The sequence below is a fragment of the Osmerus eperlanus genome, chromosome 18 (genome assembly GCF_963692335.1).
Source record: "Osmerus eperlanus chromosome 18, fOsmEpe2.1, whole genome shotgun sequence".
NCBI classification, from domain to species: Eukaryota; Metazoa; Chordata; class Actinopteri; order Osmeriformes; family Osmeridae; genus Osmerus; species Osmerus eperlanus.
Window position 1 is genome coordinate 3,372,299 of NC_085035.1, and position 12,709 is coordinate 3,385,007.

The 12,709-nt window shown below is 43.5% G+C and overlaps 1 protein-coding gene across 1 annotated transcript; it reads right to left on the reverse strand.

Annotated features, from left to right (window-relative positions):
* Positions 1 to 721: 721 nt before the first annotated feature.
* On the reverse strand, positions 722 to 12,643 carry LOC134039068 (lysosomal membrane ascorbate-dependent ferrireductase CYB561A3-like). Its single transcript, XM_062484818.1, has 5 exons — positions 12,418 to 12,643; positions 1,931 to 2,119; positions 1,282 to 1,495; positions 1,005 to 1,154; positions 722 to 821 (listed from the first exon to the last, which is right to left on the reverse strand). The coding sequence occupies exons 2-5, from the start codon at positions 2,115 to 2,117 to the stop codon at positions 722 to 724; spliced, it is 651 nt and encodes a 216-aa protein (XP_062340802.1). The 5' UTR covers positions 2,118 to 2,119; positions 12,418 to 12,643.
* Positions 12,644 to 12,709: the final 66 nt, after the last annotated feature.

The following is a 12,709-nucleotide window of genomic DNA, read 5'->3' on the forward strand; positions in this document are numbered from 1 at the left end:
ATTTTTGACTACAATACATTTACAGAAAACGTTTTGCTTTTCAATGTAGAAATGACAAAGACTTGTTAAGGGTAGCATCCATTATTTAGGCATGAAGTTCTAATTTTATTTGTAATGATAAAATGTGTTTCAAATCTTTACATCGAGTGCATTATTTATGGGAGCACAATTTTTGGGGTCATCCACTTCTTGCTATGTCCCTGTAGTCTTGAATCTTCAAGTCTTGTAGACTTCTCAACACCAAGGCAAACACCATGGAATAAAATCTGACCAGTACAATTCAGATTTCCGACCATGCACAAATTCAGAAATATGCCATCAACTGTCTCCGGGAAGCAGCTGAAAGAAAGCCCATACAGTATAATTATTAATATTACTACCCTAGATACATGTTCCTTAGCTATGGAGAAATTACAAATTCTCCTTCTGTAACATTAATATACAGCCAGTATACAGTACTGTGCAAAGTTCTTAGTCACTCAATATTTTGTTTTTTTCGTTTGTCTTCCGTATTTGTGTGGGAGTAGTGCAATGTTGAAAACATTTCTAACCCTAACCCTTTGATCGTGTTTTTAAAAATGGTTTTCATTTGTGTCTAAGACTTTTACACAGTGCTCTACATAGAAAATCTCTGTGCATAAACACTTACAAAACCAGCATCCAAACATGATTTATTGTGCAGTGTGTAGCCTACACCTGTTATTCTGTATGTGGTGGCTACTCACTTGAGATACCCAAAAGCCACTATCAGTATCCCGAGGAAATTAGCAAAAACAGCCTCGGGAGGCAGAGTTGAGTAAGCCTCGGCAGTGCTTCCGTTACTGGATGAGAATGACAATCAATTATTCAGTTCCAATTTAAATAATTCATTCTCTTTTTCACATTTTTCACATTAAAATTAACATTTTAACGTTAATTAACAATACACATTTGATTTCACAGTTTCATTATTCTCAGATTGCGTGTACACCCAATCTGATGTCTGGGTTCATCTTTGTTCTCACAGAGTAAGGAGCAGCTTCTCATTGATGCCAGAGAGGCAGGAGAGCACACTGAGGATGAAGATGGCTCCTCCCATCCATGCGTGGACCGGCTTCAGGAGTTTACGCAACCCCAAGGGGGAGCATGGCATCATAAAGACTCCCAGACCCAGTCTGGCGAGAGAGAGAGAAATGCAGACACGACATAGACAGAAAGATACTACATGAGTTTGTTTTCCAACAACAGCTACTGCCCCACAATCCAGTCAGAGTAATCCAGCAGACATTTTGTTGATTATACGTTGCCCTGGAATAAACGCTGAAGGTGGTGGAGATGCCCACCCAGCTGTGGGGGAAGTACAGGTCAGGGATGTGGTAGCCAGAATGGAAGTCAAACACAGCACACAGGCCCAGGGTGGACAGCAGCAGGGAAGACAACAGCAGACCAGAGTGCACCAGCTTCCAGATCTGCTTCTTGTGTTGCCATGTGAACGGCACACGGTACATAATCGCCGCTGCACACAACGCCAGAAAATATATATTTTTTGTGTCTCGAAAAAGTGGTGAAAACCAACGTATTCATGGTAATGAAGAAGCAATGATGAGTTTAAGCTGTTTATACAGCTTATAGCTTATAGCCTATGGGAGGAATACATATAAATGTCGATATTAGAAAACGAATGTTGGAATATTACGCGTACAGATGATATGCATGTGTGGTTTGAACATGAAAGGATGTGAGAGGCTGTGATAGACGGTGGGGAAAAGCTGGACATGTTTTCCTTTTCTTATCTTTGTAGTTGGGTTCTGTAGTCTAGGTGCAAAAAGACATTCACGCTCACATTCAGGCCATTCAAAGCCATACATAAAAATATGTATGGCTTTGCAATGTACTTGTTATCCTGTCAGTGTTGTTTTAAAAAAGAGATGTGAAAAATAGCATGACTCACCGTATCCACAGAGTACCAGAAGGCCAGTTACCATGAGAACAGGGTGCCAGTTAAACTGCAGCGCCGAGGCGTCCCATGCAAAGCCACCACGCCAGCGGGAACTCCAGTAGGCAGCACAAACCACACACAGCAGGCCCAGGGCCAGGCAGAACACGTAGGTCACATAGAAGAGGGCAGTGCTAGCCATGACTGTTGTGGGAGTAGGGGAGAGAGAGAGGGAGAGAGAGGGAGAGAGAGAAAGAAAGAAAGAGAGAAAGAAAGAGATAGAGTGAAGGGGTGGGGCCGAGAAATGGGTCAAGATTTAAAAAAAAATACGAGAAAGAATTGATGCTGGCAATTTGATCAAAATAACTTATCTAGACTCCTGGTCAATTCCAGGTCCTTCTTTTTTGGGGGTCTTTTCCTTCTTTTACGTGACTTTTTTTACGGAACACGATCAAAATTGAAATGTTTCGAAAACAATAAGAAAACAACTGTCGTTCAACTCTGTTTCAAAGGTACTTTGCGATAAATCCACAAATGTGTGTTCAGCTCACCCAGCCTGCAGTGGTTTCCTCTTGGGCTGTTCTGTGTTTGTTCCCTGTCCTAACCCCTCAGAAGCAGGATCTCAGTTATGGAGCATTGTAGCTCTACATCTTCTCTATACAACTCCATTACTGTATCTCATGATCCGTTGGGAGGAAAGGGCGGGCTTATGCATCAGTCGAAATGCCTAATCGTGTTTGTGTGCATGTGAATGACTGTGTGTGTCTCTGTGTGCAAATGGGTGTCAGCTTGTTATTGAATTTACCAATCCATGTTTTGCAACAACAAAAGTGTACCTTTTCATAACGAACATCGTATTCTGCAAAGTCATGGTGAAAGGCTGGGTTGTGGTGAATGGCTCACAAAGGCCTCAGTGTGATTCGAAACAGAGCCATGTCATTGTAATTATCCTGGAAGTTGAACATGGATGAGGTTTGGAAAAGGGGAGCTGATAGCAAACACAGAGCAGACACACAAGATAAGCCACACAGGGAAAGCTCATTGTGACCAACCCTAACCTTTCTACAACAAGGGATACCACAAGCATGGAATCAAAAAAAAGAGAATGCATTCGAAGAACAGTTTTATTGAAGGGTTAGTGACATGATAACAAAGCCATCACCCTCTGTCCTCTAACAATAAGTATGTAAAATGGTTAGAGATGTGTTATTGTGTTGGATGGTATTCAGAGACAGTGGGCTCTCATCATCACATACTCTGTTCTGTGTCAGAGGTTGGCTTGACATCAACCCTTTTGTCCATTTATTTGAAATCTTTAACCAAATAAAATAGGTATATCTTTCTACAACCTTTCGGCCATATAATGTGCTCACTGCAGACACATTCAAATGAGACTGGAACTGCAAAGCAGGGACGTATCATCCGAGCTACACATCATAAAGGAAAATGATGACAGGTGAAGGAACAGCCAAGCTCGGTATGATTTGTTTGGAGAAGACTTCCTGTTCGTCCTCGTCCTCCACGAAGACGGACAGGAACTGGTTCAGCTCCCAGGGCAGCTCGTGGCTTCGGTCTGGCAGCACGCGGATGCAGCGGACGTCTTTCCTGAAACGGAACTTGGGAGCGCCGTCCCCGGGAGACGGCTTCTGTTCCTCTGCCGCCCCTTCACCGGCAACCTTATCGACCTTATCAGCCACGATGAAGGCGTCTCTCTCCAGCGCCGTGTCCGAGACAAACACGCGGATGTTCCTCTTGCTGTGGTTTGTCAGGGTGCTTTTTGTGCTGATGGCTCCCATCCTCTGGTTGTGGATCTGATGCTGAGAGAAGGAATGAGCAGAAGGGGAGGCTAAGAGACGTTCCTTGTTTTGTGCCTGTAGTGCCGGATAAAAATCTATACAATTAGAGCCTTTCCCAGCATAGAGGCCACCACTCAACAGGAGCCCTCGTTATTCAAAATACTACCCAGAGATATTCTCTTGTTCCGTGGAGCAGCGCCACGACTCATTAAAAGCTTTCAAGAAAAGAAAAAAAGCGAGAAAATAAGGTGGAATTGGTCACGAATTGGGCTTGGTCACGAATTGGAATTGGAATAATTCACCCTCTTTGTCTGAAAAGAGGAGCAGGATTCATGTGGAAATCTAATATTCCCTGCCTTGCCCTTGGTCCAGAGTGATGCTGGTAAAGGTGTTGTGTTTCGGAAGTTAGTGCTGCCACTGTTCTGAGAGTTAAATGGCTCCCCACTGACTCCATGGCAATGATCGCATTTGTTCTTTTAGATGGCAAGGTCACTTCATTACTGTGTTTCTCTTCCTCCCAAAGGAAATCATTGACATTTAATGTTTAAGGTTATTGAAGTGGACCTGCTACCTGCAAATGATACACTTGTACTGTATTGATACTGTTGCACACAGTTGAATTATACTTATCATCCACAGTCTTTTAAGACTGAGCAACTCCTTCTTTAAAAGATGCTAACTCACTTTCTCATGAATTTTGACACACTGCACATCTTAGAGAGTCTCGAGTCACAGAACATCATTATATACGTTTCTCCACAGCCAACTGCTACATGCAACTCAATGACAATACATTGTCATTGTGTGAAGTTTAAATGCAAATTAACATTTGCTAACTATTAGCAATTCTTTTTGCCGAACAAGTTTCTAATTGCATTTTGTTCGTGGTCTTACCTTGTGTCGTTTAAGTTGCGTGAAGGGATGATCTCGAGGACAAACAACCAAAATAATGTCTCTGTCCTGCCTCTGTGACTATCAGAAAGGCTAGCACGGTGAAAGGTGTGTCAAACATCAGATAGCATGCAAACACACTGTGCAGTTGGGCCACAGTTTGCCTACTGCTACCAGCCCTCTTTTGGTCATCTCTTGACTTGACGGCTCTGTGTGTGTATTGCAGAATCCTGAGAACATGAGTTTCAGCCAGGTTATTAGGGTCAGTGTGAAACTACCTTTGTCACAAGGAGGGTAGTCTAACAATGACATCCACTAGTTTCTTGGATACTGAAAAATATGTTTTTCAAGAAATGGGACATTTCTTTTGCAGACATGATTTCGCTGCAATGTCCCATTTCTTGAAAAACATTGTATTCGTCCGTTTCTAAAGAGTCAGTGTACAACTCTACAACCATTCAACCAGAACTTATTATTCATTTCTGGTAAATCCTGCTTGCTGGCTCTCAATAATGACGACAGACAAGTGCTTGAACTGTGACCTCATCCTAGACCCCCATTAGACACAGCTGTCACCATCTTCCTCCCAGTGTGACAATTTTCATCAGCAAAAGCTCACCTCAGGTTTGGTTGAATTCAAGCTGTGAACCATTACTGTCCCACTGATTCCATACCCTTTCTATTGAGTTCAGTTCACTCTCCTCGCCTTCAACTTTGCCACGCCAACTACTTCTACCAAACAGCACAAAGCCTTAGAAATTCACTTGTGGAAAATCCATAAAGGATAAGGCCTCAGTCTACCCCAAGAGCCCATTAGATATTTTCTAACTAAAAAGGTCTTCTTGTTTCATGTCATTTCAGGACCCTGTAGGTCAGTAAGACAAGCAGAAAGATGCACAATGCGCCCTCTTCTCTCACAAATTGACAGGATTTGTGCCTTCACAGTTTTTCCACCAGTCATCGATGTGGATCTAGTTGTTGATGCTCAAATAAATGCATATAGTTGTCTGTGGAGATGTCCTTGAAGTGTATACATTAATCAATTCAGTTATGTCCACTCTCATAGTGTCATCCAAACCACCCACCCACACACACCACCCCCCCCCCCCCCCACACACACACACACACACACAACTAGGAGACTTTCATCTTCCCATTAAGCCATTCGTTGAATGCCTCATGTCCTCTGATTATGAGTGTATAGTGTTCCTCCTCCCTGCTCTGTGAGTGAAAGTGAACCCCATGGCAGATCATTACAATTTCAACAGCAAAAAAATAATAATTACAAACGATAACCTTGTTCTTTCTGAATTTACAGTCATGCACAGCAAGATTGAACTTTGACATTGACACTGAATTTAACGAATAATCCCGTACATATACATATAGAGTGTAGTAGAGTGTTTTTTTTCGCAAGGTAACATGTGACAGTGTGAACTGAGGTCTGATCTTAAACATGAATAATTCTCTCGGGTAGTGAGGTGGCACAACGTGTGATATTGCATTTGCATATTCAAAATGAAAGGGTGAACAGTGAGCCAAGATTAAAAAAAAACTATTCTTGAGCCTTTGACTGGCTTAGAGCACTCAGGAAAGTGCAATGAGGCTGTGTTGGTTACCAGTGTACCTGGCTGCCTTGAGCCCATTCCCCTCTGGTGCAGGGGACTGGCTTATGGGGGGCAGCTACATGGAGCCCTGTAAGAAACTGCTCCTCAATGGACACCCCCCCGATGGTTTGGAGACATCTCAAAGGCGAATCGTTCCCTACTGCAAGTGCCTCAGGAGAAAATGTGTGTATGTGGCTGCCTTGCAGAGTACGAAACAATCTCCTCTCTACTGGGCGTACAGGATGCAGGACCAGTGGCACAGCATGTCCTTTCAGGATTCCTTGGATGAGATCAGTGACTGGCACATTCCGTCATCGGTATGCTGAGATAAGTCTCATTTTGAAATATTTGCCATGTTTTTTTTGTGTGTCTGTCCCATTGTGAGAAAAAAGGAATTACATCTGACCTAAACACTCATTTGATACAAAGTGGGTGGAGACTGGCTGAGTCCAGTTCAAGGCCACCCTCTGGTCAAATAGGCTGTGTCAAACACAAATTTGACAAACAGTGAACAAGAGTTGAGTGCCTAAAATCAGTTGATGAACCATTGGAACAGAAAGATGCCCCTTTTGGGAAGAGCCAGCATAGACTTGGATGTGCTTGCTTTATAGACTTATCAGAATGTGCATGTTCGTATTATGGGAGTCAGGTGGCTGAGCGGTTAGGGAATCGGGCTAGTAATCAGAAGGTTGCTGGTTCGATTCCCTGTCGTGCAAAATGACGTGTCCTTGGGCAAGGCACTTCACCCTACTTGCCTCGTGGGAATGTCCCTGTACATACTGTAAGTCGCTCTGGATAAGAGCGTCTGCTAAATGACTAAAAATGTAAAATGTATTATATAAAGGGCATTACAGCAATTTGCACAAGGCACAATATGTTTTGTTTGCATAGTGCATGCATTATGTGCTAACATGATTATCTTATCTCACCCTATTCAAGGTTATTGTTCGCTTGCTCCAGGGAGAGAAAATAGCCCCAATCACCAGCACTTGGAATTCAGGCACCCCACGTCCTGTCACGTATGTCGTGAGTGGAGAGTTCCCACACCAGAATGGGGAAGACAACAACCAGCTCAGTGGGCCGGGCGTGGTGTGGATTGCGTATCACCACACAACCACCACAGGACAAACCTTCCAGGGAGCACTGGTGCAAGAGATCGAAGGAGCCGGACACTGGGTTCGGAACTCTCTGGTTCAACTGCAGGAAAAGCTGACAGCGAGATATACAACTGCCAGGCCTGTGAAAATATTCCCTAGTTACCAAGAAAGACAGCAACAATCTAAAACAGATGGTTTAAAGGTTGTAGGACTTGGAGTGAAAACACCACCGATGGAGGGGGTTTTGAGTGGCCAGCAGAAGGCACAAACCGACTTGGATGTTTCAGTAAAGATGGTGTTTTCTGTGCCTGAGTCACAAGACAAAGGTTTAGTCAGACAGCAGGATAATTTCCAAGTACAAGGCTTTTACTCTAAGGACTCGCCAAAGTGGACCCCAGATCTTGAATTAGTGATGACGGGAGAAATCATTGAAAGTGCAAAGGACATTCCAGTGCCGGAGAACTCAAAGGATGATTATGCTAGTCTAACAGGGTCTTCTGTCTTACACAACAGCCTAAGTAGGGTGTATGGTTTCAAAGCTGATTCCACTGGGGATGACAATGACTTAAAGCTGTCTGAGAAATTCATAGGTGCAAAGAGACATATACTTAGTCAGCCACAACATGATATGCTGCCACCTCTGTATAAAAAGAGTGAGGGTGATGGGGAACCAGACAACACAGACACAACGAGACCTTTACACACTGTGGTGGAACCAGCGAGGCTGCCAACCGAAATGTTCGAATCACCCGGTACAATAACTTCAGAGAATGACTATACCGATGTGACAAATGATCCTGGCACAGAGAGGGAAGAGCCTTCTACACCATGTTTCCAAGACGATGAAACGTCAGAGGAAACGGGAACAGTACTCACTCAAGACCCAGAAGCTTCACCGACAACAACAAGTCATGAACATACAGAACCAGAGAGTCCAGAGACAGAATGTACTGAAGTACCAGAAATTGTACTGACTGAAAGCCCACCATTGCCAACTACAGAACACACAAGGACAGAACTTGAAGACTTGGGAAGTCCTTCAACATCAAGCGTTGTTGAACCCACAACTGCTACTGAGAACCTGGACACAGAATGTACTGAAGTACCAGAAATTGTACCGACAGAAAGCCCACCATCGCCAACTACAGAACACGCGAGGACAGAACTTGAAGACTTGGGAAGTCCTTCAACAACAAGCGTTGTTGAACCCACAACTGCTATGGAGAACCTGGAGACAGAATGTACTGAGGAAACACAGATGCCAACTAAGAGTGTAGATGACGTTTCATTAACTACAGCTGGCCCTGAAATGAAAACTACAGTGGATAATACAGGGGAGAATAAACCAACAGATGTTTTAGCAGTGCCAACTACTGCTGCAGAAAGATTAGAGACTGAACATATTGTTGAAACCGAATTTCCACCAACAGTGTATAGTGACAAAACATCTCAAAATACAAAAAACCCAGAGACATTGACAGAGGGAATAGATATCACCCATACAACTGAACACCCACATACAACGGAACATACAAAGGAACCTGAACATCCACCGATGGATAGCACATCTAAACCATCCCCAACTATGGGAGATATGAAGGCAGCTACAGAGATCTTGGAGACAGAATGCACGGAGGAGACACTGACGACATCTAAGAGCATGGATGAGATTTCCTCGACCACCACCAGAACAGTAACTCAAATGACTACGGAAACAGAGAATGAACCAGGTGATGGTTTACAGGGGTCAACGTCTTCTGCAGAAATATTAACAACTGAACACATGGATGAAACAGAATCTCCACTAACCACAAAGAATGCAGATGAGGTGACAGAAAGGCTAGATATTTCATCTACAATTGAACACACGCTTAATACTGAACCAGAAATTGTACCGACAGAAAGCCCACCATTGCCCACTACAGTACACGCGAGGACAGAACTTGAAGACTTGGGAAGTCCTTCAACAACAAGCGTTGTTGAACCCACAACTGCTATGGAGAACCTGGAGACAGAATGTACTGAGGAAACGCAGATGCCAACTAAGAGTGTAGATTACATTGCATTAACTACAGCTGGCCCTGAAATGAAAACTACAGTGGATAATACAGGGGAGAATAAACCAACAGATGTTTTAGCAGTGCCAACTACTGCTGCAGAAAGATTAGAGACTGAACATATTGTTGAAACCGAATTTCCACCAACAGTGTATAGTGACAAAACATCTCAAAATACAAAAAACCCAGAGACATTGACAGAGGGAATAGATATCACCCATACAACTGAACACCCACATACAACGGAACATACAAAGGAACCTGAACATCCACCGATGGATAGCACATCTAAACCATCCCCAACTATGGGAGATATGAAGGCAGCTACAGAGATCTTGGAGACAGAATGCACGGAGGAGACACTGACGACATCTAAGAGCATGGATGAGATTTCCTCGACCACCACCAGAACAGTAACTCAAATGACTACGGAAACAGAGAATGAACCAGGTGATGGTTTACAGGGGTCAACGTCTTCTGCAGAAATATTAACAACTGAACACATGTATGAAACAGAATCTCCACTAACCACAAAGAATGCAGATGAGGTGACAGAAAGGCTAGATATTTCATCTACAATTGAACACACGCTTAATACTGAACCAGAAATTGTACCGACAGAAAGCCCACCATTGCCAACTACAATACACGCGAGGACAGAACTTGAAGACTTGGGAAGTCCTTCAACAACAAGCGTTGTTGAACCCACAACTGCTATGGAGAACCTGGAGACAGAATGTACTGAGGAAACACAGATGCCAACTAAGAGTGTAGATTACATTGCATTAACTACAGCTGGCTCTGAAATGAAAACTACAGTGGAAAATACAGTGGAGAATAAACCAACAGATGTTTTAGCAGAGCCAACTACAGCTGAATCATTAAAGACAGAACAAATCACACCAATTGAACATGTTTCCAAACTCACAGATGTGTATACAACAGTTGAAATCCAAGAACTGGACACTCCAAAAGAAACTTCAAGTATGACAACAGAGACATTAATACCTATGTCCACTCCAGACATCCAAGAGACTGGTAGTCAACATCAAACTACACGAAGTCCACAATCGCCAAGTGTAAGTGCACATCAACCAGAATCTGTGTTCACAAAAGAAATCATGATTCATACTACTGAAACTGTACCAACAGCTCTTACAGAGAGTTTAAAAACGGAAGGTTTGAACACTGGCATTGTAGCAGAATACTCCCCAACCACTGAGAGCCCAGAAGCCATGACAACAGAACAAGCCAAAAAGATAGTGACAAAACATCCAGAAGCGACCGGAAATCCACAAACAGTAAGTATAGACACATCTACACTCGTCTTAAAAAGCCCTCTTCAGAAAAGAGGTACATTGGAAGTAGGAAGTGACGGACCCACAACACTGAGTATTGAGACAGAGTGCACTGACGACACAGAGAGTCCACCTGTGAAAGCGAATGAGAGCCCTTCTCCAACCGCTTCTCAAGTCTTAGGTAGTAGCGAGGACACTCCCACTGACAAACCTCCCGTAACAACAGGGTACTCAGAAACAGAGTGTACAGGCGAAACAGACAGCCCCCCCCCCCCCACAGAGCAGAATCACGAACGTACACCTATTACACAGAGCCCGGAAACGGAATGCACAGATGAAGCCGATGAGTCAAATGGTATGACATCCTCAACAGTAGCCTCTTCTCCACAGGCCATCCACGGTGAAAATGGCGGGGTTTTGCCCGGCTGCACAGGCTTGATCCATCGCACCGAGGCCGGGATGAGACACTGTGCGGAGAGATGGAGGTTCGAAGATGGGAAGAGACCGAAACAGACGCGGGTCCCTGCGGAGGCGATGTCTCCGATCCTGGACAGAGCAGAACCAGGAGAGGGTCAATCCCACAGCTCAGGGCCCACAGGGATGTCTGCTCCAGGCCCAGGGTCCCTAACCGTATCCGAGGGCGATACAGGCCATGGAGCTCTGCCTGTAGAAAGCAACACTCAGAGGACAGGCCACAAATCAAGTGCTGCCGGTGACAAGGGCAATGACCATTTCTACTACTTCAATGGGAAGCGGAAAGAAGTTCAAAACTATTCTGATCCTAAAGGGAGCGCTGCGTTGAATTCCTACAATAGCCCTCACTTCCATAAGAGAAGGAGCCTGTCAGAAGGAAAGAAAGATCATTTGGACAGCAAAGATCGGTTGAAAGGTCACTCCCAGGAGGACAAGGCAGCCTTGTATTCTTCTGAAATGATAAGCAGAGATAAGCGGGATGTTACCACGTTTAGAAATCAAGCCAGTGACGAGGCCAGTGACAATAGTCCTCCTGCCACCTCAGCAAGTGTCATGAAGACACATGAAGACGATGGTGACACAGTTTCTAGAGAAATCCAAATGGAAATTACAAACGCAAATTCAGCTGCTGGCAGAGAGCGAAATGTAGAAGAACAACAACAGGACAGAGACATAGGTAGAAGTAAAAAAGGAATAGGGTCTCGGTTGTTCCGCTCGGGGTCTGAGCGTCCGACAGTCAGGTCCAGAATCTGCCAGGGACTCATTCATCATGGTGGGTCTGTATTATACTGCATATTGAAGACACTACAGTCTAAGGCTCCTATTTATGATGATGTTAGAGATTCCGTCAGTCAAAAGGTCACTGGATATAATAAAATCTGGAAGACAGGGGCAGATGTACACGATTTAACACCATTGCCCTCTGAACAAGACTAGACAGATATCTCAAGATGCTATTGCGTCACACCTATGATATAAATTTCTCTCTCTCTCTCTCTCTCTCTCTCTCTCTCTCTCTCTCTCTCTCTCTCTCTCTCTCTCAAGTAAGTTTGAACCTGTGTACCATATAACATTACCTTCTACAGCTAGACTGACCTATTCTTAGCCTGTTAATAATTTTTCTATTGATTTGCTGTTTATTTTGCTGCTATGGACTGACTAATGTCTGAATAATTGTAGTCTATTATATTGATAGACAATGTAGCTATTTAACCACTATTGTGTAAGTTTCATTCTTAAATATCACAGTGCTGATGATAAGGTTGAAATCGTAAACAATTACCTTATTCACCTCTGGTTTAGTCACCAAAAAATTAAGTGACATTGCTCTTCTCTTTCACAAATTAAAAAATATAGTTGTTTAGTTTGACTCTGGGGAAGTCTGTCAGATGAAATGTAGTTTACTTTCTAAATTGGTCATTTATAATAAATTTATATAGGACTTTTGTATGTCTCTTTTATTTCCACTAAACCCATTTTGTCGGCATGTTACAATCCTCAATCTGACTGAAACTAAGAATAGATCTCTGAGGTGAGAATGCAAAGTACCGGTAACACACCGTTAAATGCATGAC

Coding starts and splice junctions, on each gene's coding strand:
- LOC134039068 (XM_062484818.1), bottom strand. CDS start 2,117: ATGGCTAGCACTGCCCTCTTCTATGTGACCTACGTGTTCTGCCTGGCC. Junction 1,496..1,930: donor TCTGGTACTCTGTGGATACG/GTGAGTCATGCT, acceptor CGTTGTGTGCAG/CGGCGATTATGTACCGTGTG. Junction 1,155..1,281: donor AGCGTTTATTCCAGGGCAAC/GTATAATCAACA, acceptor CTCTCTCGCCAG/ACTGGGTCTGGGAGTCTTTA.